General features: G+C 40.1%; 1 protein-coding gene across 2 annotated transcripts in view; it reads right to left on the reverse strand.

The window, feature by feature from the left end:
• Nucleotides 1–321: 321 nt before the first annotated feature.
• LOC143036725 (venom protease-like) overlaps nt 322–22,458 on the reverse strand; it is a 62,459-nt gene continuing 40,322 nt past the window's right edge. For both annotated transcript variants that reach the window (XM_076204377.1, XM_076204376.1), the window contains 4 exons: nt 18,325–18,593; nt 16,966–17,065; nt 11,728–11,797; nt 322–7,709 (listed from right to left, as the gene is read on the reverse strand). In XM_076204377.1, coding sequence (XP_076060492.1) covers nt 7,554–7,709; nt 11,728–11,797; nt 16,966–17,065; nt 18,325–18,593 — 595 coding nt within the window. In that variant the 3' untranslated portion in view covers nt 322–7,553. The remainder of the gene's footprint in view (nt 7,710–11,727; nt 11,798–16,965; nt 17,066–18,324; nt 18,594–22,458) is intronic.

Here is a 22,458-nt window from a genome sequence, read left to right on the forward strand (position 1 = left end):
ATTTTTGCACCCACAGGATGTATTCACTTAGCTGAAAGTTACACAATGGGATCATTCTTGTCATATCCTGTATCTTTTTCATGAATTCAGCTCTGATAAGTAAATATTATGCTTTTGTGAATAGTTGGTCAAATTCAAGAAGTGATTGACAAATATTCCTTATCATGATTGTGTTAATCTTGTCAGTTCAGGTGATGTTATATCTTTGTTTTGCCTGATGTCAGATGATTTTTTTCTGTTAAGGGGAAGACTCATGCTTTAATCATAACATTTTGTACATGAACACCTGTAAGAATATTCACACCCTTCCATGTTATATAAACATGGAAATATGACATGAAGAAACATGAACTCTGATAATAATTGTTGTTTCAAGTTCCTTGTGCAAAAACGTGGAGTCAAAGGTGATAAAGATCTTGGCTACTGCCCCCACTTGTATATAGAGGTGAGGGTAACAATAGGATTCTCTCCCAAAAGTTATATGCATATGGGGACCTCCGTACTCAAGGGACGTATGTGCCAAAAACCAAATTTCGAGAAAAACGTGTTTAAAGTCAAACTATATGTATGTATGAAATTGTAGTTAAACGTCACAAACTTCCCCTTATTGGAGGCTAGGATGATGCCCCTCACAGAGGGCTTTGTAGCATGGAATTTAATGAATCATGCCCTTGGTTCAACTTCGCCGGTGGCAGGATTCGAACTGTCATCCCCTCGACCTTTGCCGCAAGTAACGACGCCCTAACCCGCTCAGCCAGCGAGCTTCCCTAAATGACAATTACACAATGAAGAAAAAAACCGTAAAGTTATTTGGTATGTAAAGATAGCTTGCAAGGAGAAAATTCCATGGTGTAAATATATATATATTTTTTCAAGAGTTTTTCTTTCAATGAAAAAATGTCAAAATCCAGGGGTAATTCTGTGTGTAAGTGTTTATCATACGATTTTATTCATTTTTGGCACAGTCAACAAGTGTATTACAACTAAGAATCCCAGAAAATTTCAGCTTAAAACTCTTATTGGTTCATGTTTTATAAGTGTTTTTGTGATGTAAATAATTATTAAGTATTTTATAGAAAAATCAATGACAACAAAATTCACTCTATATCCATAAGAAAATAATGGTCCAGAAACAACAGGTGGGCACCCTTTAACTCACCACGTGTGTGTACTGAGGCAGGGAGGCGTGAGAGACTCGGAGTGGCACTGTGATTGGCTGAGCAGGCAGGCAGGACACTAGCCGGTGTGGTGATTGGCTGGCTACCTCAGCTAAGTACCCCTTTGAGCATGGAGTTTGTATACCTCATCATGACTCTCGCTCGCCACAGCACACGATTAAATACCCTCAGTTAAAGGGACGTAAAGGTCCAATTCCAGTATTCTGCTTTCAAGGCTAGACAGAGGGTGCCATCTACCGGATTCTGTTACTAGCTCGAAAACATTGAAGGTGGTGGTTCCGCCCCGTGAGCATGGAGGTCCCCATACGTCTGAATTAAACTTGGAGGATATTATAAGGATGGCTTGACTGTAAATACTGTTTAACATAACCAGGTACAAAAAAATCATCTCAAATATAATGCTGACCCAATTAACATTAGATGAATGGGAGTGAGTGGAGGCTAGGGTGTGAGGGAATATGTGTGAAAAATAAATTGACACAGCCTGAAGGGATTTCTCCCCATCTTCATTTCTTCATGGAAGAACGGAGAAGTGGGTGTGCTATGTCTTGCGACACTGCTTCTGACCCAGAGCAGTGGGCGAGGTGCAGGGATGACCTGTCATCTATGAGGAGCCAAGATACGAGGGAGAGAGGGGGGGTGGAAAGGAATGGAGTATGTGGGGATGGAATGGGTGAAAGTGGATTTTATGTCTTTGTTTTTTGGCTACCTCCCTTGTAAGGGAAAAACCTTTGGTATATGTATGTATGTAATAGATAAGATGCTTTTAAGAGTTAAAGGCTGTCATTACAAACTAATGATATAACAATTTGTCTCAATTTTCATTACATGGAAACCTGCAGCCCCACGGTAGCCAGTAACCATTCTCAACACCCCCTCATAGATATCTGCTGTGCCACTGGCTAGTAGGAGGAGGGAAACTGTTATTGGGTGTAAGCTCTTTTCATGAATAAAGAATGGGAAAAAAAAAAAGTAATTTGAGATGTATCTTAGACCTGGCTCAAGACAAGTTTAAGCACCTTCAAGTTGCAACTACAGGTGGAGGTGAGGGTAATGTGCTTTGAAGATGGGCAGTGAGGAGATGGTTCTCTCCACAGTCCATCTTCATGACCTTCACTAACACATTTCCATCATTGATCCCTGACATAAGAGAATTGTATGAAATGGAATATGAAGCTAAGTCAGTTTGCCTGTAAATGAAAAGTGAAAGATTCACTTACATGCACATAAGTACAAATCAGGAATGTATGAACAGAGCATACAAGGGTTGCATACAAATACCAAAACTCACTTTCCCATTTAAGAGTGACAAAAAATATGTATATAGAAAATACATACATACATACATATACCAAGGCTTTTTCCCCCTTACAAGGGGGGGTAGCCAAAAAGAAAAAGGCATAAAATCATTCCCACCCATTCCATCCCTGAATACACTCCACTACCCTCCACCCTCCCTCTTATCTTAGCACCTCCTGAATGACGGGTCATCCCTGCACCTTGTCCACTGCCCTGGGTCAGAGGCAGTGTCGCAAGACACAGCACATCCACAGCAAGGCCGCTTCATTAAATCGGCGACCCCCCCTCTCCATCCCCCCATTGCATAAAATGAGAGGACGGGGAGAAATCCCTTCGGGCTGCGTCAAATTTTGCTCACACATACTACCTCACCCCCCATCCACCCGACCATTCCACCTCATGCTATCACAACACCATCCATACACAACCATTCTCCATTCACCCCTGTCTTCTGTCCTCTACCGTCCTTCCTCAAATAATAAATAAATAAATAAAATAAAGCTGAAGTAAAAACAAAATGGGATGTAGGTGAGACCTCAATCCTGTAAACAAATAGGTAAAGATAACTAAGTTGTGTAATATAATAAATTCATATTAGTTGACAACAGTATTTTCATTTCCCTTCTACAGTTACACAATTCATTTTCCAATGACTTATAGTGGTGACTCAAATGTTAATGTTTACCTTGAATTAAGAGCTAACTTGACATAGATCTGTGGCTCTTGACCTCTTCAATACAAGTCAAATTCTCGTAAGCAGCATTAGCTGCCAGATGCACGATGATGCATCACAATACTCACATTATCAAATATAAAGTTGCAGCTGCATTACTTGTTCTCTTTCACTGGATATCAATAACCACAGACTTTGGGGGTTACTTGGCTAAAACCACATAATATCATTAAGGTAGCAACACCAGCTTCCTTATGCTTGTACCTCAACACCTACATAGGCATCATCATATGGAAGGGACTAATACCTAGTTTATGGTTCAATTTAGTTTACTAAGTAAATTAAATTTGATCATCACTGTTGTAAGGCTTATCAAAAGCCTTTGGTATATGTATGTATGCTTTCTGCAACACTTTTTGACTTGTGGAACCTTTATATTTCATGGTTTATCAACACCAGAGAAGCATGCCATATGCCCACATGGCTAGAGTTGATGTTCATGAATTATGTTGGTCACATCCCTTGAATTTTCTGGGTGACAGATGAGAGTGGGATGAGTAGGAATTGGTGCATACCTTGGCTGGCTACCTCCCTTATGAGGGGGATGAAGTCGGATATACAGTATATAGAATCTGATTGGTACCAAAGACATCAAAATTACTTTCAGGTTAGTGTCAACATTAAAAGAACACTGATGAAGACAACAGTGCAATTAATATATACTCCATATGGGATGTGTAGGATGGGAGTGGCAGCAAATGGTGGGATGAAGAGGTAATTTAGGAAAAGAAGAGGGCTTAAAAGGATTGGAAAGTGGAACTAGGGAAGCATATGAGAGATATAGAAAGAAGAGGTGAGAGAAAAAATGTAAGGTGAGGGAGGCAACCACTGGAGATGGAAAGTGGAGTAAGAGTTTGACAGAGAACAGAGAGAAGAAGAAAGATATTTTGGAAGGAAGTTTACAGAGGGGAGGGAAAAGTCATGTGGAGAGAAAAATTTAAAGGGTGCAAACAAATGTTAACCCCTTCACTATGGGCCAAAATCTCACGAGGCAGCATTGGCTGCCAGACGTGCGATGTTGCGTCATAATACTCGCATTATAAAAAAGTTACCGCTGTATTGCTCGTTCTCTTTCACCCGTGAATTTTGATAACCATAGAAAATATGATGAAGCCAGTTTACAGAGTATGGGGGTCACGCAGGTACAACTACAATATATATAATCAAGACGCCGACATCAGCATCCTCACGTACCCACTTGCTCCTCATGACGCCTACGTAGGCGTCATTGTATTGAAGGGGTTAATGGAAGTGAAATTGGTAAGGGGAAGATGGGTAGAGTATTTTGGAGATTTATTCAAAGTGGAGGAGGTTAGGGATTGATTAACTGTGGCAGAGGAAAATGCTTGGGAAATGTGATGGTAGCAGAAAATGTCAGGGATATGGGAAAACATGAGATATACAAGGAGTACTGAAAATGATGAAAGCTGATAAAGCACCTGGGTTTGATGGATGTCAGGTGGAGTGTCTGATGAAGGGAGGATCAGTTATAGTGGGGTGGCTGGTGAGGTTGTTTAATATGTGTCTGGGCGAAGAATGAACAAGACAGGATTGTACGAATATGTACACTTCCACTATACAAAGGATAATAGAAAAATATGAATGTAATTGGGAGTGAGAGGATGTTGAGAGAATTTGGAGAATACATATGACAGGGATGTCAGGAAGGTATTAGGAAAGTTGTTGCAGGTGTATGAGACAAGGGGAAGGCTGCCAAGGTAGTCAAAAGATTTTACACGTAGTCAAGCTTGTGTTAGGGCAGTGAATGGAGTGAGTAGTTTGAATTAACCTCTTCACTCCGGGGTACATCGCACGTCTGGCAGCATTAGCTGCCCGACGTGCGAGGTTGCGTCAATAATTGCATTATAAAAAATAAAGTCAGTGCTCAATCATTCGTTCTCTTTCACCCGTGAATTTTGATAACCATAGAAAATATGATGAAGCCAGTTTAGAGAGAATGAAGGTTACGTAGGTACGACTACAATAAATATAATCAAGACGCCGACGTCGGCATCATCGCGTACCCACTTGCTCCTCATGACGCCTACGTAGGCGTAACTGTATGGAAGTGGTTAAGGTGGGACTGCACCAGGGTTGTGTTATGTCACCATGGTTGTTCAACATATACAGGTAAACGTCGACTTACGATGGCATTAGGTTTCGATAGAGCCATCGTAAGACGATCTCATCGTAAGTCGATCCCCACTCTGTTCCGTGGTCACTGTACCTAGCCTACCTGTATATTAACCACCAGAGATACTGAATATAGCCTATTAAACATGTACAGTAGTTTATTTAATTATTTTTATCCTTTTTACCATATTCAAACACTATAATATGTATTTTCAGTACGGGACTTAAATCTCGCGGGCAGCAGCCAATGCCAGCCGTACGACGTGACGTAATAATACTCGCATCATAAAATATAGTCACCGCTTTTATCGATCGTTCTCTCTTTCACCCGCGAATTTTGAAAACCACAGAGAATAGGATTTAGGGCACATTTGAGAGAATGTAAAAACACAGGGGCGACTACAATAAATATAATCAAGACGCCGATATGGCAGCGTCGCGAATCCACTTGCTCCTCATGACGCCTACGTGTGCAGCACCGTATGGAAGGGGTTAAATTATCATATCGTCGTCGTCGTCGTCGTCATCGTAAAGTCGAACAATCGTAAGTCGCGGCCATCGTAAGTCGACGTTTACCTGTACATGGATAGGGTGGGGGAGTCAAAGGTATAGAGTTTGGAAATCATAAGTGGGAGATGAGCCAGTTCTTGTTTGCAGATGACACTGCACTCGTGGCTTGGTCAGAGGTGGGTCTTCGGCAGCTAACAGCAGTGTTTAGGAAAGTATATAAGATATGAAAGTTTAAAGTAAAGGTGGGCAAAAGTAAAGATACGATGTACAAGAGAGGATGGCACTGAGTTGGAGGTATTAAGATAGGCTAGAGAAAGTAAAACTTTAAATACTTAGGGTCACATATAGCAGGGAATGGAGAAGAGGGGGTGGAGGTAAATTACAGAGTAAGGAAAGCAAATAAATGTCTTGGTGGAGTGAAAAGGATCATGAGAAATAGGTATATGGAGATCAACACAAAGGGAAGACTGTAGAAAGAGGTCATTTACCTACAACACTTGAAATTTAGGGGAGACAAAAAGAAAGATTTTATGTGTGTTTGAGATGTGTTTAAGAAGTATGGTGGGGGTTACAAGAATGGATAGGTTGAGAAATGAGGTGAAAAAAGGGCTGCCAGGTAGGGTTGATCAAAGAATAGTGGGATGGTTTTCTCATATGGAAAGAATGAGTAATGACAGACAAGCAAAATGAGAATGGATGACAGGTGGATGTAGTGAACTTGAGGGGAAGAATGAAAAAGGGATGGATGGACAAGGTGAAGGGAAGGGGCTCTGGGTATAAGGGTAATGTCTGTTGAGCATGGAAGGAAGAAAGCAAGAGATAGGTGTGAGTAGAGAGTGGTTGTAAATGAATGATAAACTGATGCAGCCTGCTCTGTAATTTCTGGAGTGAATGATGGAAGGAGGGCTGCTATGTAATAAGTCAATGGAGGTAAACCAGTCTTGGCTGCTGGGCCCTGCTGTGGAGGTGCTGTGTCTTACTGCAATGCTTCTGGCTTGAGCAATGGGCAAGGGATTGGTATAATTCTTTATCCACAAGGAGCTAAAATAGAAGGGCTAAAAATTGGGTGTGGGATGGGCGAAAGGTGGGTGAGTGCCCCATATAAGGGGGAAAGGACCTTTTTTGGTATATGTATCGTTGACAGCATGCCATATGGGTTTCCTTTACTGGGACCAATGGCAGTTACCTACATCTGGTGGTCCTGCAAAATGGAAAGTAAGGCTGTCCATTTTCAAAACCCATTAAACCCCTCACCTCCATCAGGCAGTTCAGCCCTGTGGGGCTGGCACTCAATCTCTGAACTGGGCCAAAGATCTCTCTTTATCAACTAAACCGTATTTCTTTTACACTTTTTCACACATAAAGAGCTAACAACCAGCAATAACTCTCCTCTCCCCACCACTTTGAGCTGGTGACAGAAAGAGTTCCACACTGATACAACATAGGCAATAGCACAAAGTTTATTCCCAGAAAGATCTGTGGGAAGTTCTGAGAACCATTGTCAGCTACTGTAGGGCTACAGGTTTTCCACTTAGTGAAGCTCAAGTCAACAACTGATTAACTTGCTTTACTGTATTCATATAATTACACTAAACACCATTAGTCTGTACTTTTTTTTTTTTTAAATACTGTCCCAATTCTTTTGGATATATAAGAATGTGCCACACTTACCGCGATAAAAATTACAATACACACCCCTTTCAGAAAGCTGTGTCACATATCCACTGCAGGTGTGTCACAACATCTGTGTATATTCCTGGATAGTGAGCATGACCACATCCAAGTCCTGCAGTTACAATCCCAGCCAGGATGTATCGACCATACCTGTTGTACATCAATGGACCCCCACTGTCACCCTACAATACCAGAAAAAAGTTTATTGTTGATCTAAGAAAAGCATGAGCAACTACATATATAATTATCAGGAAAAACATTACCATTAAAAGGATAAGATGCCATGTTTGTGAGGTAAAATGATGTGATAATTAAAAGAAAATGAATATTATGGAAAAGGCACAATATAATAAAAATATGATAATTATATTAATAAAAAATCATCATGACCTTGCTGTATTCCTTCTGATCTCAGCAGTTGGCAAGATACAGGGATGACCCTTCATCCACAAGAAGCTAAGAGGGAATAACAAAAGGATGGATGGATGTGAGATGGGTGAAGGATGGGTGTATTCCTTGATCCATCCCCTTATAAGGGGTAAAAGACCTTTTGGAGCATGTGTATATGTATATGTGTATATATATATATATATATTTCATTAAAATGAATGGCAAGCTTGTTGTGACAAAGTTTCTTGTTGTGTTTTTCTCTTTTTCTTAGAGTAATCTTGCCTTCTATAGACAGTAACCTTAATATTTCTAAGTATGTCATGCTGTGGAGTAGCAGACATAATTTGTATAAAGCCTCTAGGATGGGTATTTGTCATGGGTCTTTATTGTAATTTGTAATTTCTGTATTCTGTACCAGGTCTTCCCTCCTTAATCTCGCTTTATGGACTTTGCTGTGGTGGTTCTTAGGAGCTCCCGAGGTTAGGTGGTATGACAGATGACATGAGAGCCTCGTGGTGGCCATGCCGATATAGGTAGTAGGATGGGTTGCACAGTCCCCAAATTTGCATGAGTACTTATACTGGGACAAAGGAAGTGAAGTGCGATCTCCCCCTATGAGCGAAATAATAACACAAAAAGAAATAATGGAACATTTAACAAACCTTGATGTTAGGAAATTGCATGGCCTGGATGGAATTGCAAATTGGATTCTAAAAGAATGTAAAGAAGAACTAATGGACAAAATATATAACATAATAAGTTGCTCACTTAAAGAAAGAAAAATACCATAAGACTGGAAAAATGCCAACATTGTACCATTATAAAGGAGGAAACAAGGAAGAACCAACTGACTATATACCGGTCTCACTAACAAGCACTATAGCCAAAATTTGTGAGAAAATTATCAATAATAGATGGGTAAAACACGAAAGAAAATAATATAATAAACCCAAGACAATTTGGGTTCAGACAGGGAAGATCATGTACCACAAATTTAATCTGGTTTTACTCAAGACTAATAGATATGAGAAAGGGATGGATAGGCTGATTGTGTTTTCTTGGACTTACAAAAAGCTTTTGACAAGGTACCACAGAAAAAATTATTAAAAAGAATTGGAAAATATAGGAGGGATACAAGGTAACCTGCTAAACTGGATGGAGGACTTCCTGAATGGTAGAAAGATGAGAGTAGTACTCAAAGAAAAATATTCAGGTTGGAAGGAAGTGATTAGTGGAGTTCCACAAGGTTCTGTATTGGCTCCAATGTTTGCTATTTATTTGAATGACATGGATGATGTGTAATGTTACATGAACTTCTTTGCACATGATGCTAAATTGTTGAGGAAAGTAAAAACCAAAATGGATTGCGAATCACTACAGGAAGACCTGAATAAGGTTTGGAAGTGGAGTCAGAAATGGGAAGTGGACTTCAACATTAAGAAGTAAAAAATAAAATAACATACAATATCAAGACAATATGAAATTGGAACTAAAGAGGTAAAGAAAGTGGGATCTGAAAAAGATCTGGGAGTAATTATCTTAAATGACATGTCCTCTGATAAACAAATAAACAAAAATCGTTGGATAATCCTCTAACTTGCTAAGATCAATAAAAGTGGCATTTACATATTTGAATGAAGAAATGATTAAAAAATATTAGTCACACTGATAAGGCCTAGACTAGAATATGTAGCAATACTGTGGTCACCAATACCAAAAAGAATATAAAGAAAATTGAAAGAATCCAGAGAGCAACCACAAAAATGGCTCCAGCACTTTTAAATTTGTTATATGAGGAGAGACTGGCTAAATTGGTGTTACCGATTTTGAAGCAAAGAAGAGAGGCAACCTACTGACCATCCATAGAATCATGAAGGGCACAGAAATACTTGATAGAGAGGACTTGTTAAATTGGGACAAGAGAAACACAAAAGGACATGGAAAGAAACTCAAAAAACATAGTTATACAAGAAATCTGAAGAAAAACAGTTTTCCACACAGAGTGGTGGACACTTGAAACAAACTGGACAAAAAAATAGTGTGTGCAAAAACCATTCACGAATTTAAGAGCAAACTAGACACTGCAAGATAGAAAGGTGGGACACCAGGAGCGTAGCTCCCCTTCCCGTAAAATACAACTAGGTAAATACAACATAAGATTTCTTAAACCCATTGATAATCTGCTTGGTGTAATTTCTCGAGTAGGTTTGAGGTGTTTTTGTTCTGAAAATAAATTATCAAGTTAATTCTGGTGTTGACTTCAGTGGGATTAATGTTTCTCCTTATAATCTGTTGCATTATCCTCTTACCCTCCTTGTATATAGCGGGGAAGAAGGACATATTGTAGATGCTGATAACATTCTGAGGGGGACATGTGTTTCCTACTAGAAAGAACCAGGGCATATATACATATACCAACAGTTTTTTCCCCCTTACAAGGAAGGCTGTCAAAGTCAAAGGCATAAATCTACTCCCACACCCAGTACCAAAAAGAATAGAAAGAAAATAGAATCCAGAGAGCAGCAACAAAAATGGCACCTGCACTTGCAAACCTATCATATGAGGAGAGATTGGCTAAACTGGAGTTACCGACTCTAGAGCAAAGAAGAGAGAGAGGTGACCTACTGACCATCTAAAGAATCATGAAAGGCATAGAGATACTTGATAGAGAGGACTTACTAAACTGGGACAAGAGAATCACAAGAGGACATGGAAAGAAAAAAAAAAAAAAAACATAGCTACAGAAGAGAACTGAAGAAAAACAGTTTTCCACATAGAGTAGTGGACACTTGGAACAAACTGGATAATGAAATAGTAGGCGCAAAAACCATTCATGAGTTTAAAAGTAAACTAGACATTGTGAGATACGAGATACAAAGGCGGGACACCACGAGCATAGCTCCCCTTCCCGCAAAATACAACAAGGTAAACTAAGTAATACACATTTCATCCCCACATACTCCACTCCCATTCACCACCCCTCCATCCCTTTTTTCTTGGTTCTTTCTAGATGATGGGTCGTCCCTGCATCTCACCCACTGCCTTGGGTCAGAAGCAATGTAGCAAGACGCAGCATATCCACAGCAAGAAGGCCACTTCATTTAATTAGGGACTACCCCTCTGTTACCTTATGCAGAAAAAGAGAAGACAATATATTGATTAATATATTTTTTCTTCTTATTTCATTTTACAACATTTCAGTTTCTGATCTAAAATGCTGGGAAAATATTGCTTCTCTTGCTCCAATTTTTGGTAATTTTCTTTCTTTACTGACTAACTCCTTAATATTTACCTCTTCAATTGCATCTTGCTTTATTTGAATACTCTTGAACTTCTTGTCAGCTAATTACCATGTGCTATTGATAATTGGGTTTATTGAAACTTGTGACCTGAACTTAATTTTAGTGTTCATGCCCCTCTTTATTGCTAATATAATTTGTCTGGCATTTTGCATAACATGTTTTCCACCCTGAAACTATGATACATTTCTTTATATCTACAGTACTAGATTCCTAATGATCACTTCTACTTTTTTAGCATCTACACCATTTCTCCCTGTTCTTCCTTTATCTGTTGTTCCATGAACTCTCAGTTTTTCTCTTTCCTCTGGAGTTTCTATCTATCTAAGATGAGAGGGAGGAAAGGGTAGTGGATGGGAGTGGAATGGGTGGGAATGGATATGTGCCTTTTAACTTGACTACCTTCCTTATAAGGGATAGATAGATAGACATTTTTGACACTGGTGTGCTTTTTCTTCATTTTTTTATTGGTTACCACAGGTTGATTTGTTTTTATGTCTTCTTAACTTACCCTACAAGAATCCTTGCTACCTTTTGGATCCCCAGCACAAATGAAGCCTTCACCAATTCCATCTCCAAATCTGAATAGACAGGAATGAATAATATTATGAGAACATGAGGATTCTGTAAAATGTTACCATGTTACAAATCTGTCCATAATTGTTAGCTCTAATTTTGTTACTCAGTATGGGGAACATATGTAGCCCAAGGTAACCAATAAGTGACTTTAAAACTAGGTTTGTTAATTGGAGAAAAAGACATGACCCCATGTGTGGCTCCTTTCCTGTATATTGTAAGCAGGTAAAGATATAAGTAGGTAAATCTACCAGGCCTGGGATCTGGCAACTACCACTAAGTTAAATATGTAACTACTTCCTCTGAGGCATCAGTCAATCAATTGTTGCCTTCAGCTTCACTAAGTGGAGAACCCACAGTCCCACAGTGGCTGGCAATGGTCCTTGGAACCACGCATCTCTCTGGGAAGAAAATTTGGACTGTTGTCTGTGTGATAGGGAGAGGATAGCAGTCACTGGTTGTCAGCCTTCTATGTGTGAAAAAATGTAAGAATACAGTTGAAGTTGATAGGGAAATTGTAGGCCCAATTCAAGAAGCTGCATCTCATGATGGAAGTGAGGAGGTTGATAAATTTTGAAAATGGGCATCTTCACTGTCCATCCTGCAGGACCACCTCATGCATATATCCATTATTGGTCCCCCAGAGGCATATTATCTTAGATTACAGGTAACACTTATTTATCCTTGTCATGTATTATTTCCTGATTTAATAAATAAATGTATATATGAATAAAAACAATATAAATAAATTTCTATCTATATAACTAGAGCTTTTTCCCCTTTATAAGGGAGGTAGCTAAGTCAGAGGCATGTACTTATTCCCACCCGTTTCACTCCCCTCCACCACTCCCATCTCAGCTCCTCATGGATGTCGGGTCATCCCTGCATCTGCCAACTGCCCTGGGTCAAACGCAATGTTGCAAGACACAGTACATCCACATCAATGCTGCTTCACTTAATCAGTGACCACCCCTCTCTATCCCCTAATGAATTAAATATAAACAAATAAATAAATAAAATAAATAGATAAGATACAACAATGCAAGCTGAAATAATGAATAAAAAATTCAAGTTAGTATTCAATATGGAAGAGGAGCTTGCAGAAGCATGCCAGTAGAAGTAAACAAAGTGTTTAAATGGGAGGTGAGAAAAGCCTCATGATGAGACGGGATCTCAAATTTAATATTAATGTGTAAAGAATAATCAGTGGATAAAGTACATTAGTTAATGGCATGTTCTCTGGAACTGTGAAAGCTGCCATTGAACTGGAAATCTGAAAATGTATTATCATTATCTAAAGGAAACGGAGGTACTGCTAAATTATAGATCAGAGTTCTTGAACATTATGATAGCATAAATGTGTGTAAAGATTGTAAAAGATATATGAATGAAATACTTGGAGGAGAAAGAAATCTTGGTTAGCGGTCAGTCTGGATTTAGAAAAGGAAAGTCTTATGTAACCAACCTGATAATTTTTATTTGAGAGAGGTTGATGTGCAGCATGAGAGGAATGAATGGATTGCGTATATTTGGATTTTGAAAAGGCAGAAACATGGAACATGAGAGAGGAAGAGAGGAGTTTGAATGTATTTGAGATGAAATGTCTGAGAAGTATGATAGGGGTTACTAGACTAGAGTAAGAAATGAGGAGGTGAGGAGGAGAACAAGGATGGAAAGGGAACTGGGAGATAGGGTTGATGAAAGGGTATTAGGATGGTTTGGACACATGGAAAGAATGAGTGAAGAAAGATTAGTAAAAGAAGTGTGGAAGGCAGAGGTGGAAGGAGTGAATATGAGGGGGGCGTCCTAGGATGAGATGGATGGATGGGGTGAAAGGAGCATTACAAAAGAGAGGAATGTCTGTGGAGGAAGGATTGGAGAGGACAGAAAATAGGGGTGAATGGAGAGGGGTTGTGTATAGATGATGCTGTGATGCATGAGGGGGAGTGGGTGGGGGATGGGGGGTGAGGAAGTATGCATGAGGAAAAAAATTGACACAGCCCGAAGGGATTTCTCCCCGTCTTCTCCTTTCCTGCATGAGGGGACTGAGAGGGGGGGGGTCGCCAAATTTATGAAGCGGTCTTGCTGTGGATGTGCTGTGTCTTGCGACACTGCTTCTGACCCAGGGCAGTGGACAGGATGCAGGGATGACCCGTCATCCAGGAGGTGCCAAGATAAGAGGGAGGGAGGAGGGTGGAGGGGAGGGGAATATATAGGAAATGGAATGGGTGGGAGTGGTTTCTATGCCTTTTTCTTTTTGGCTACCCTCCATGTAGGGGGAAAAAGCCTTTGGTATATGTATGTATGTATGGAAAAGGTATTTGACAAACTGCTGAACAAAAGACTGAACACTGATATGGAAGTTTGAAAACATAGGAGGCCTTAAAGACTAAGTGATAAATGTATGAAAATAGTAGTCTATCTATATGCCAAGAGCTTTTTCCCCCTTACAAGCGAGGTAGCCAAGTCACGTAACTACTCCCACCCATTCCACTCTCACCCACCACCCTTTCCTCCTTCTCATCTTAGCTCCTTATGGATGACGGGTCATCCCTGTATCCCGCCCACTACCATGGGTCAGAGGCAATGTAGGATGACACAGTACACCCACAGCAAGGCCACTTTGCTTAATCAGCACCCCTCCTCCCCTCATGCAGAAAAAGAGAGGACTGGGAGAAATCTCTTCGGGCTGAGTCAAAATATCATTCATACATAAGCACTCTCTACCCCCCATCCTTTCCTTGCATAACAGTATCGTCTATACACACTCTCTACTCATTCCTATCTCCTGCCTTCTCCCTTCCTTGCTCAACAGATATTCCCCTCTAGTTCAATGCCCCCTTCACCCCATCCATCCATTTCATCCTCGGTAATCCTCTCAAGTTCACTCCCTCTATCTCTGCCTTTCACACCACTTTCACTAATTTTTCATCACTCATTCTTTCTATGTATCCAAACCATCCCAATAATATTTCTTCAGCCCTATCTGCCATCTCCCTTTCCACTCCTGCTCTTCTCCTTACCTCCTCATTTCTCACTTTATCCAATCTAGTAACCCCTACCATACCCCATCTGGGATACTGGCTGTATGTTATTGTGCAGTATAAACTATGCAGTAACATGCAATTGATTCTTTAGAGCCTATATGGGGTGCTCCTGTGGACTAGAGCCTCACATAGTTTTGTCTATGTCCAAGGAAATTTCTAATCATAGAGAAATTATGCTACTTCATTGTACTGTAACTGACCCTCTGTTATGCTGTCAAACTCCCTATTAATACTGTCTTGTACCACTTCTTCTCCCTAGAAAGAATACTGCCACCAAGTCTTGCCACTTAAGTCATAAACATGGCTAAAATGGGATGGAGTGTGGTACCATCCTGCTCTTTGTAACCCTATGGGTGCATTCCTGTGAGAAGTCAAGGGAATAGTAGTAACAGATGAAATGTTAGACAGAAGAGAGTGACTACTGGGGTACCACAGGCCTTAGCTTTGGCACCTGTCAGGAATAAATCCTGACAGAGGCATTTTTAGAGTAAATAAGCTGTCATTACAAGTTAATATAGATATCTGTGGTTATGGTCTCAGTTAAATTAGTGAAATAATAGCTGTAGACTTAAGATTAAGATTGAAATACAGCAATTAAGCATATCAAGCTGTATGAAATCTGTATTCTAGAATGTTTAAGTATATGAAAGCATGCATAACAAATTATACAACTTTACTTTTCCATTTAGATAGAGTGGCCTATCATTTTTTTTTTATATATACAAAAATATCATATAAAACATTGTGTAAGACACTCAATGCCATAGGACCAAGTATGGTTGACTACCCTCTAAAGGAATGTTGAATTACCGATATATCATTTTTATCATTAATCTTTTTATTTACCACCTGATAACTTCTCCATCTTGAGTATTGGTTCTGGTGTATTATCCATCTCTAATTCCCATGTATGGGGCTTATCTATTATATGTATTGTGCAACATTTTCACTTCAGTTAAGGGGAAGATGTACCTCCCATAGACCTTTGGCAATGAGGGGTCAAAGGTCACTAGGTATTCGGCACGACATCGGACCCCTTTTATGGAGTTCAAGACATGATTTGAAATGGACCAGAAGTGATTGGGGAGTGATATGAAATTTATCTCAATCACAGACCTCATATAAATCTAATACTGTAGTATTATACGGGAAGGGAGCTATATGCTCGTGGTGACCCATCTTTGTTTTCAGCATCAAGATTTTCTTAAAATCTTGAATAGTGTTTATACACACTGTTTCCTTATCTAATTTGTTTCAGGTATCCACCACTCTACAGTATGTGGGAAGCTATTCTTTTTCAGATCTCTCCTATAATTATCCTTTTTGAGTTTCTTTTCATGTCCTCTTGTTTTTCCATTGTCCCATTTTAATAAATCTCTATCTGGGATTTCCATTCCTTTCATGATTCTATAAATAGTAGATCTCCTCTTTCTCTTCTTTGTTCCAGAGTTGGCAGTTCCAATTTGGACAATCTTTGTTCAAATATTAATTTGGAGAGAGTTGGTGTCAATTTTGTCGTTGCTATTTGTATTCTTTCTAATTTCTTTATATTCTTTTTAGTACTGGGTGTCCATAGTGTTGCTGCATACTTCAGTTTTGGTCTTACTAGTGGTCTTATTAGTGTAACTAATATTTTTTTAATCATATCCTCATCCAAGTGGTCAAATGCCACTTTCATTGACCTTAATAGGTTGAAGGTTTCTCTGACTATTTTATTGATATGTTTGTCCGGTGACATATCTTTGCTGATTATTACTCCAAGGTCTCTTTCAGAGTTCACTTTTTTGACTTCTTCTTAACCAATTTTATAATTTCTCAATATTCTATTTTTACTTTTTCCAAACTCCATTATACTACACTTCTTGATATTGAAGTTTACTTCCCATTTTTTTTTTTTTTTCCCAGATTTTGTCTAGGTCTATCTGTAATGATTCACAATCTTCCTCTGTACTTACTTTCTTTAGTATTTTTGCGTCATCTGTGAAGAAGTTCATATAACTTAAAAAAAAAAAAAAAAAAAAAAAAAAAAAAAAAAAAAAAAATGATAATAATAATAAAATAATTATAATATCAATAATAATAATAAATAATAATAGAAACAAGAATGAGACACAAGAAAATCATACTTGGCCTTGTAGTCTGGACGTACTCTGTAAGCTTCATCACACTTCCTTGTCTTTAAGACTGTGACCACCACTTCTCGCAACTGTGGACTCATGACTCCAGCTGTTTAGGACATATATGAAATAAATTCACTTATAACATTAAGATCCTTTATAAACTGGTTCAGCCCATTAGTCACTCATTCAGGAGATTCTGTAGAAGTGTGTGGACCTCCCACTTTCCAGGTAGGCATGCTTACCGATTACACCACGGTCACCTCCAGTGAACACTTGCACATCTCCTTCCCCTGGGCCTCTGACAGTCCTAGCTTGTGAGGATCACTGAAAGGCTGACATCATCTGGGAATTGAACCCAGGACTTCTCACTTGCCCAGTATGTAAGCTTACTGATTACACCACAGTTGCTTCCAGTGACCTTTTGCACAACCTCCTAAATACAGCCAAAAAATTACTTTTTATGTACATTTCAATGTACTCACCCTCATTCCATTCATAAATATGGGAAAATACCCACTTCCTCTAGCCTCTGTCTTCTTATTTTTGCCCCTACACAAAGTTAAGGAAGGTAGCTTCCTACTGTATATTAATTATGACTGGGAATGTACTTCAGATCCCATGCACTATATCTATGAGTTGAGCTGTCTCTAACATTCTTGCAACACATGCAAGCCATCCATAGTGGAGGCAGAGGATTATTATGATTTAAGGATGTAAAATCAAAGAATACTTTTATAGAAATAGAGAACTGGTAAAAACACTGAAGGGCAAGATGTGAGTAACATAGAACTGACCAAAACAGTAGTGGTAATAGGCAATAAACATGTAGCAATCAGACTACATTGTACAAGCACAGAAGGCAAAAAACAAGGTAACAGATGGAACATATGTCTCACTGTTTGCCACAAAATGGTAAGCACTGCTGGAGGAGGCCAGGCAGGAGTGGAAAGAATATAGTAGAAAAGTTTGCAAAAGTGATGTGACAAAGGCTGATACATTCTTGTATGCCATGGATCAGGTTGGAAGAGGCCTGTGTTTAGCAGTGGACTAAATTGGGTGATCCTGCAACTGAAGAGATACTAAAATATTACCTCTTTGTTAAGATAATAAAGTATTATGTAATTCACTCTTTGCCCACTGCTTTCCAAGAGCCAGAGACCCAAATAGAAACAAAAGCCTCTTTACACTGGGGGTGCAATCCTATAAGCTGGAACTACGTCCAGAGTTCAGTCTCACGTTCTTAATGAGGAGACCTATGGGTCCAGCTAGTGTCACTCACTGACTTTCTGACACTGCTGTAGGGTTCCTACGGTTCCCTGAGGTTTTACATTATAATTAACTTTACCCTTGAGAGCAAAAACTTACAGTATTTAGTAGCTCCCCAACCTGTCACCACTAACTGCCTTCCAATGATGTTGACAACATTCTCTGCCCAGGGTAGACAGATAGGTGCCACATGGAGAGAGTGTGTGATGGGTTCTGACAGGAGAAGGAGAGCCAAGTCGTGGAGATTTCGACCAGGTTGATAACCTGGGTGGATGGTGATGTCCACCACAGTGCGGTCCTGAAGCGTGTCCACCTCCTCACTAGGGTTGAGATAGTCATGCTCTCCCATTCGAGCAACATCAACATGGCTGTCAAGGAGGAACTCATCTGGGAAGAGTACAAACCACTATGTCGATGGCAGACTAGTTGCCACTTACTACAGCTGCCTGACACTAACCTTGAGGAGGTTTCATCTGAAGTCTTCCAGAATGATTGGTTTACATTTCTCAATTTTTGTTGATTGAGCAGTCTTTCAGAATTTCCCATTTATATCTCCATGTTTTCTGAATGGGTTCATTTCAAGAAGATTAAAATTACTTCTATATCTAAATTTATTTAATAAAACATTAATTATTACAAAATTATAATAAATAATGACCATATATCAAAAAGGCAATTCATCCTAAGAAAATGAGATTTACACGAAATAGGCTTATTCTGATAAACAAAAAGTGATATGAAAGAAAACAATGATTAATTAATTTATCTGCCACCTTAGAGCTCCCTTGTAGGAGACCCACAATTCCCAGGAAACAAGCACCAGCCTCTGGATTGATCCATAAGTTACAAAGAAACATTGAGTCGTTGTTTGGATATGGACTAGATGGGGCAGTGTAAGGTTAGGCGTTTAGCATCTTCTGTGTAATGATTGCATCTAAAGCAGTTTGTTTCTGTGGCCAGGCCTATTCTGTGTTGGTATTGTCTTGATGTTGGATGGTAACCGGAACATAGTTGTCATTGTTACAATGCGGTCTTACAGTTCAAATTTCTTACCTGCTGTCAACGTATTTGTAAACAACTGATAATTCCTGTTAGTCTCCTAAAATTTGAATTCTAGAGATTATTTATTTCTCGATTAATCCTTAACTTCTCTGAAGCCCTGGCTGAATCCCATCTTTTCATGCCATGGCACTATGCACGTGTTGCTTGTTATTATAACATTCAGCTTGAGTGTCACAACTTTGGCGTTGCGACACTACTTAGTATTTTCCAATTTTCTCTTAGGCTCCAGCCTCTCCTTTATTTAAGCAGACTAATAAGCACCCCTTTCTTTTAGGCCCCGGAAGGTGGCCCTTCACCTCTTATTTTTTTCCTTCGCTCAGTAAAGACATTGGAAGTCTTACAGCATTCAATGATTACTTCTTTATATTTTTGCTAAACCTTCTCAGGCTAATTAAAGTTACTCGAGTCCCATTTCTCCAATGCATTTTGTTGAGAGTTTGGCGCCAATTGGTTGACAGTGCCTTATTCTAAACATCCTCGATTTCCTCTATTAGGTGAAAATAATGTACACGTTCTCATCCATTAGTCAGGACATCATTTCACCTCGTCATCCAATGTTTTTCCACAAGCAACTCGTACTAGGAGCCAGCAAAGGTTCCTATATTTATATTATTTCAAAATGTCTGAACTTATTGACTGGCTTCAGTTTATTCACTGTTATATTGTTTTTGTGTCTTTGCATTTTTGTATTATATTTAATGCATTTTTTGCCTATGTATCAGCATTTGTTATTATCTTTATTATTTGTTGGAGAACCCGCGTCTGACACTTCTTATTTTAGCTAGTTTAAATTAGGGTATTTAGAATAATTTTTCCCTTTCCTTGAGAATATTATCTCGCAAATCTCCTATAATTGCATCTTTATTATTTGTTGGAGAACCCGCGTCTGACACTTCTTATTTTAGCTAGTTTAAATTAGGGTATTTAGAATAATTTTTCCCTTTCCTTGAGAATATTATCTCGCAAATCTCCTATAATTGCATCCAACTCCTGTCCCGGCATCATACTACATTCCTCAAGCAAATTGTAGGTGGAAAATTCACGCGTGGCGTCGGCCAGTAGGTACTCGACCCAGGCACGGATCCAGGAATGTCATGGGGTGGGGGGCTAACCGATAACCTATACTTGAAACACGCCGATATTTTAACCCCAAGAATAATGTTGTTGGCTTGGAGATTGGTCCAGAAACCTAAGTCTATTTTGCTTGTAATTGTATGTAATATCATATATGTAATATAATATGTAATATCATATATGATTCACATATATAATTTAAATAATAAATTCGCGCTAAAAAGTGTTTATCCTCGCTTCCCAACGAATATTCAACAGATTATAACTAAGATCATTATATTATGAGAAATGGAAAAAGGGAAGAGCGAACGAACCTTCCATTGGATTCTTCACTAGGAAACGACGCAGATGCAGCAGAATCATAAAACTTGAGATGGTTTTCTATCCACCTGTCCGCCTCATTGCTACCGAAATATTCCAGTAAATTCAGAAGTTTGGGTTTTGTCTGAAATGAGGCTGCTGGACGACGACCTTTGCCTTCATTAACTGCTGCTCAAACACACAAAAACAACTTGTAGTGACGTGATGCATCCTACGACCCGTCACACACTGATCAAAGAAATCTTCAAGTTCCTGTAGTTGGCAAGCGTAGTTCGCAAGGGTGTCCCTTCCAGCCAGCGGTCAGCCAATCAGGAACTTGGAAAGCTCCTCACGTTCCCGCCAGCCTCCCTTAAAAGGTCGGCGTTTCGCCGAGATGGGCAGAACAGCGGTCGTAGAGTTCGGACGTCTCTTCAACAAACTCCAAGGAATCTTCGCCGGCCGGTGGGGGTTAGGAGATATATCTCCTAGCTGCTGCCGGTCTGGCATGGCCGACCTCTACGTTGACCTCGGCAGGCGGGTTTACACCAAGACAAATACACACATTTCCCAGGTCACGTAAATCTCTGTTTTCAGAGTAGTGCTTGGAAGAAAAGAGGCGCACGCACACTTGCTCGCTGGCAAAGCAGAGGCCCAAACCGTCTCATTCAGAACCCTCAATCTGATCGCGGGCTGGTCGACGGAGAGACTTGGGACACCTCTCTGTCCAACCGGCCCGCAACCTAACGCTGGCCTCTTTGCTGACGCTGGTGAGCGAGTTTACACTTCTGACATTTACACACAATTCCCAATCGCGTAATTCTCTGTTTTCAGAGTTGTGATTGGAAGGAAAGATATCATACAACACCCGCCCGTCTGTCCCTCGCACCGCCACTGAATCAACTCTTCAGGAACTCAAACCCAACCTGGCGAAAAACAGGCAACGCACGCCCCACCTGTGGCTTATCAGAAACGCGCTCGCCAGCGGTGGTGGCGAGGAGTTATATCTCCTTTGCCGCTGCCGGTCTGGTCACGGACCGATCTCTTCGATGACGTCGGCAGGCGGGTTTTACACCGCCCGCCTGCCCCCCCCCCTCGCACCGCCACGGAATCAACTCTTCAGGAACTCAAACCCAACCTGGGGAAAAACAGGCAACGCACGCCCCACCTGTGACTTAACAGGACCGCGCTCTACACGCGGGAAGTGAACTCTACTCACTTCCCGTAAGATACACACACACACACCTCTCACGAACATAGCCGCGCCACACGCACAAACATCTACACTTACTTTTTCTTCGACTAAAATTCGCTTCCTTTCTAACTTTCTCTTATACTGCATCTTCTCATTTCAGTTTACCTCCCACTAAAGATTTTTCCGTTTTTCCACCTTTGTCTACTACTACGCCTCCTACCATTTTCTAAACTTTCGTTGGTGATTCTAATCCTAACCCCGGCGTCAGCACCTCCGTCTAAGCTCCCGGTCCATTTCTCCCGAGCCACGACCACCAATAAACCCCTAATCGCTCACAAATCGCCCGGTGGCAATAGCCCTCTTTTATACGCTACTATCTTTTCATTTTCCTACAGACATTCTTCCCCTCCCACAAAACCCGATCTCGCGCAAGCGGGTGGTCTTTCCTAGAGATTCAGATTCAGAACAGTACCGACCAGCACACACAACAACATCTCCTCGTCCAATCTTCTAGCCGTCCCATCGAGCCTCGCCGTCATCATCTGCTACCGCCTCGCTGACGTTAGGCTCCACGTCCAGCTACAACCATAAGCTCCACTAAGCTG

Source organism: Oratosquilla oratoria, chromosome 21 (assembly GCF_046742065.1).
Source record: "Oratosquilla oratoria isolate Oo_2021 chromosome 21, ASM4674206v1, whole genome shotgun sequence".
Taxonomy (NCBI): domain Eukaryota; kingdom Metazoa; phylum Arthropoda; class Malacostraca; order Stomatopoda; family Squillidae; genus Oratosquilla; species Oratosquilla oratoria.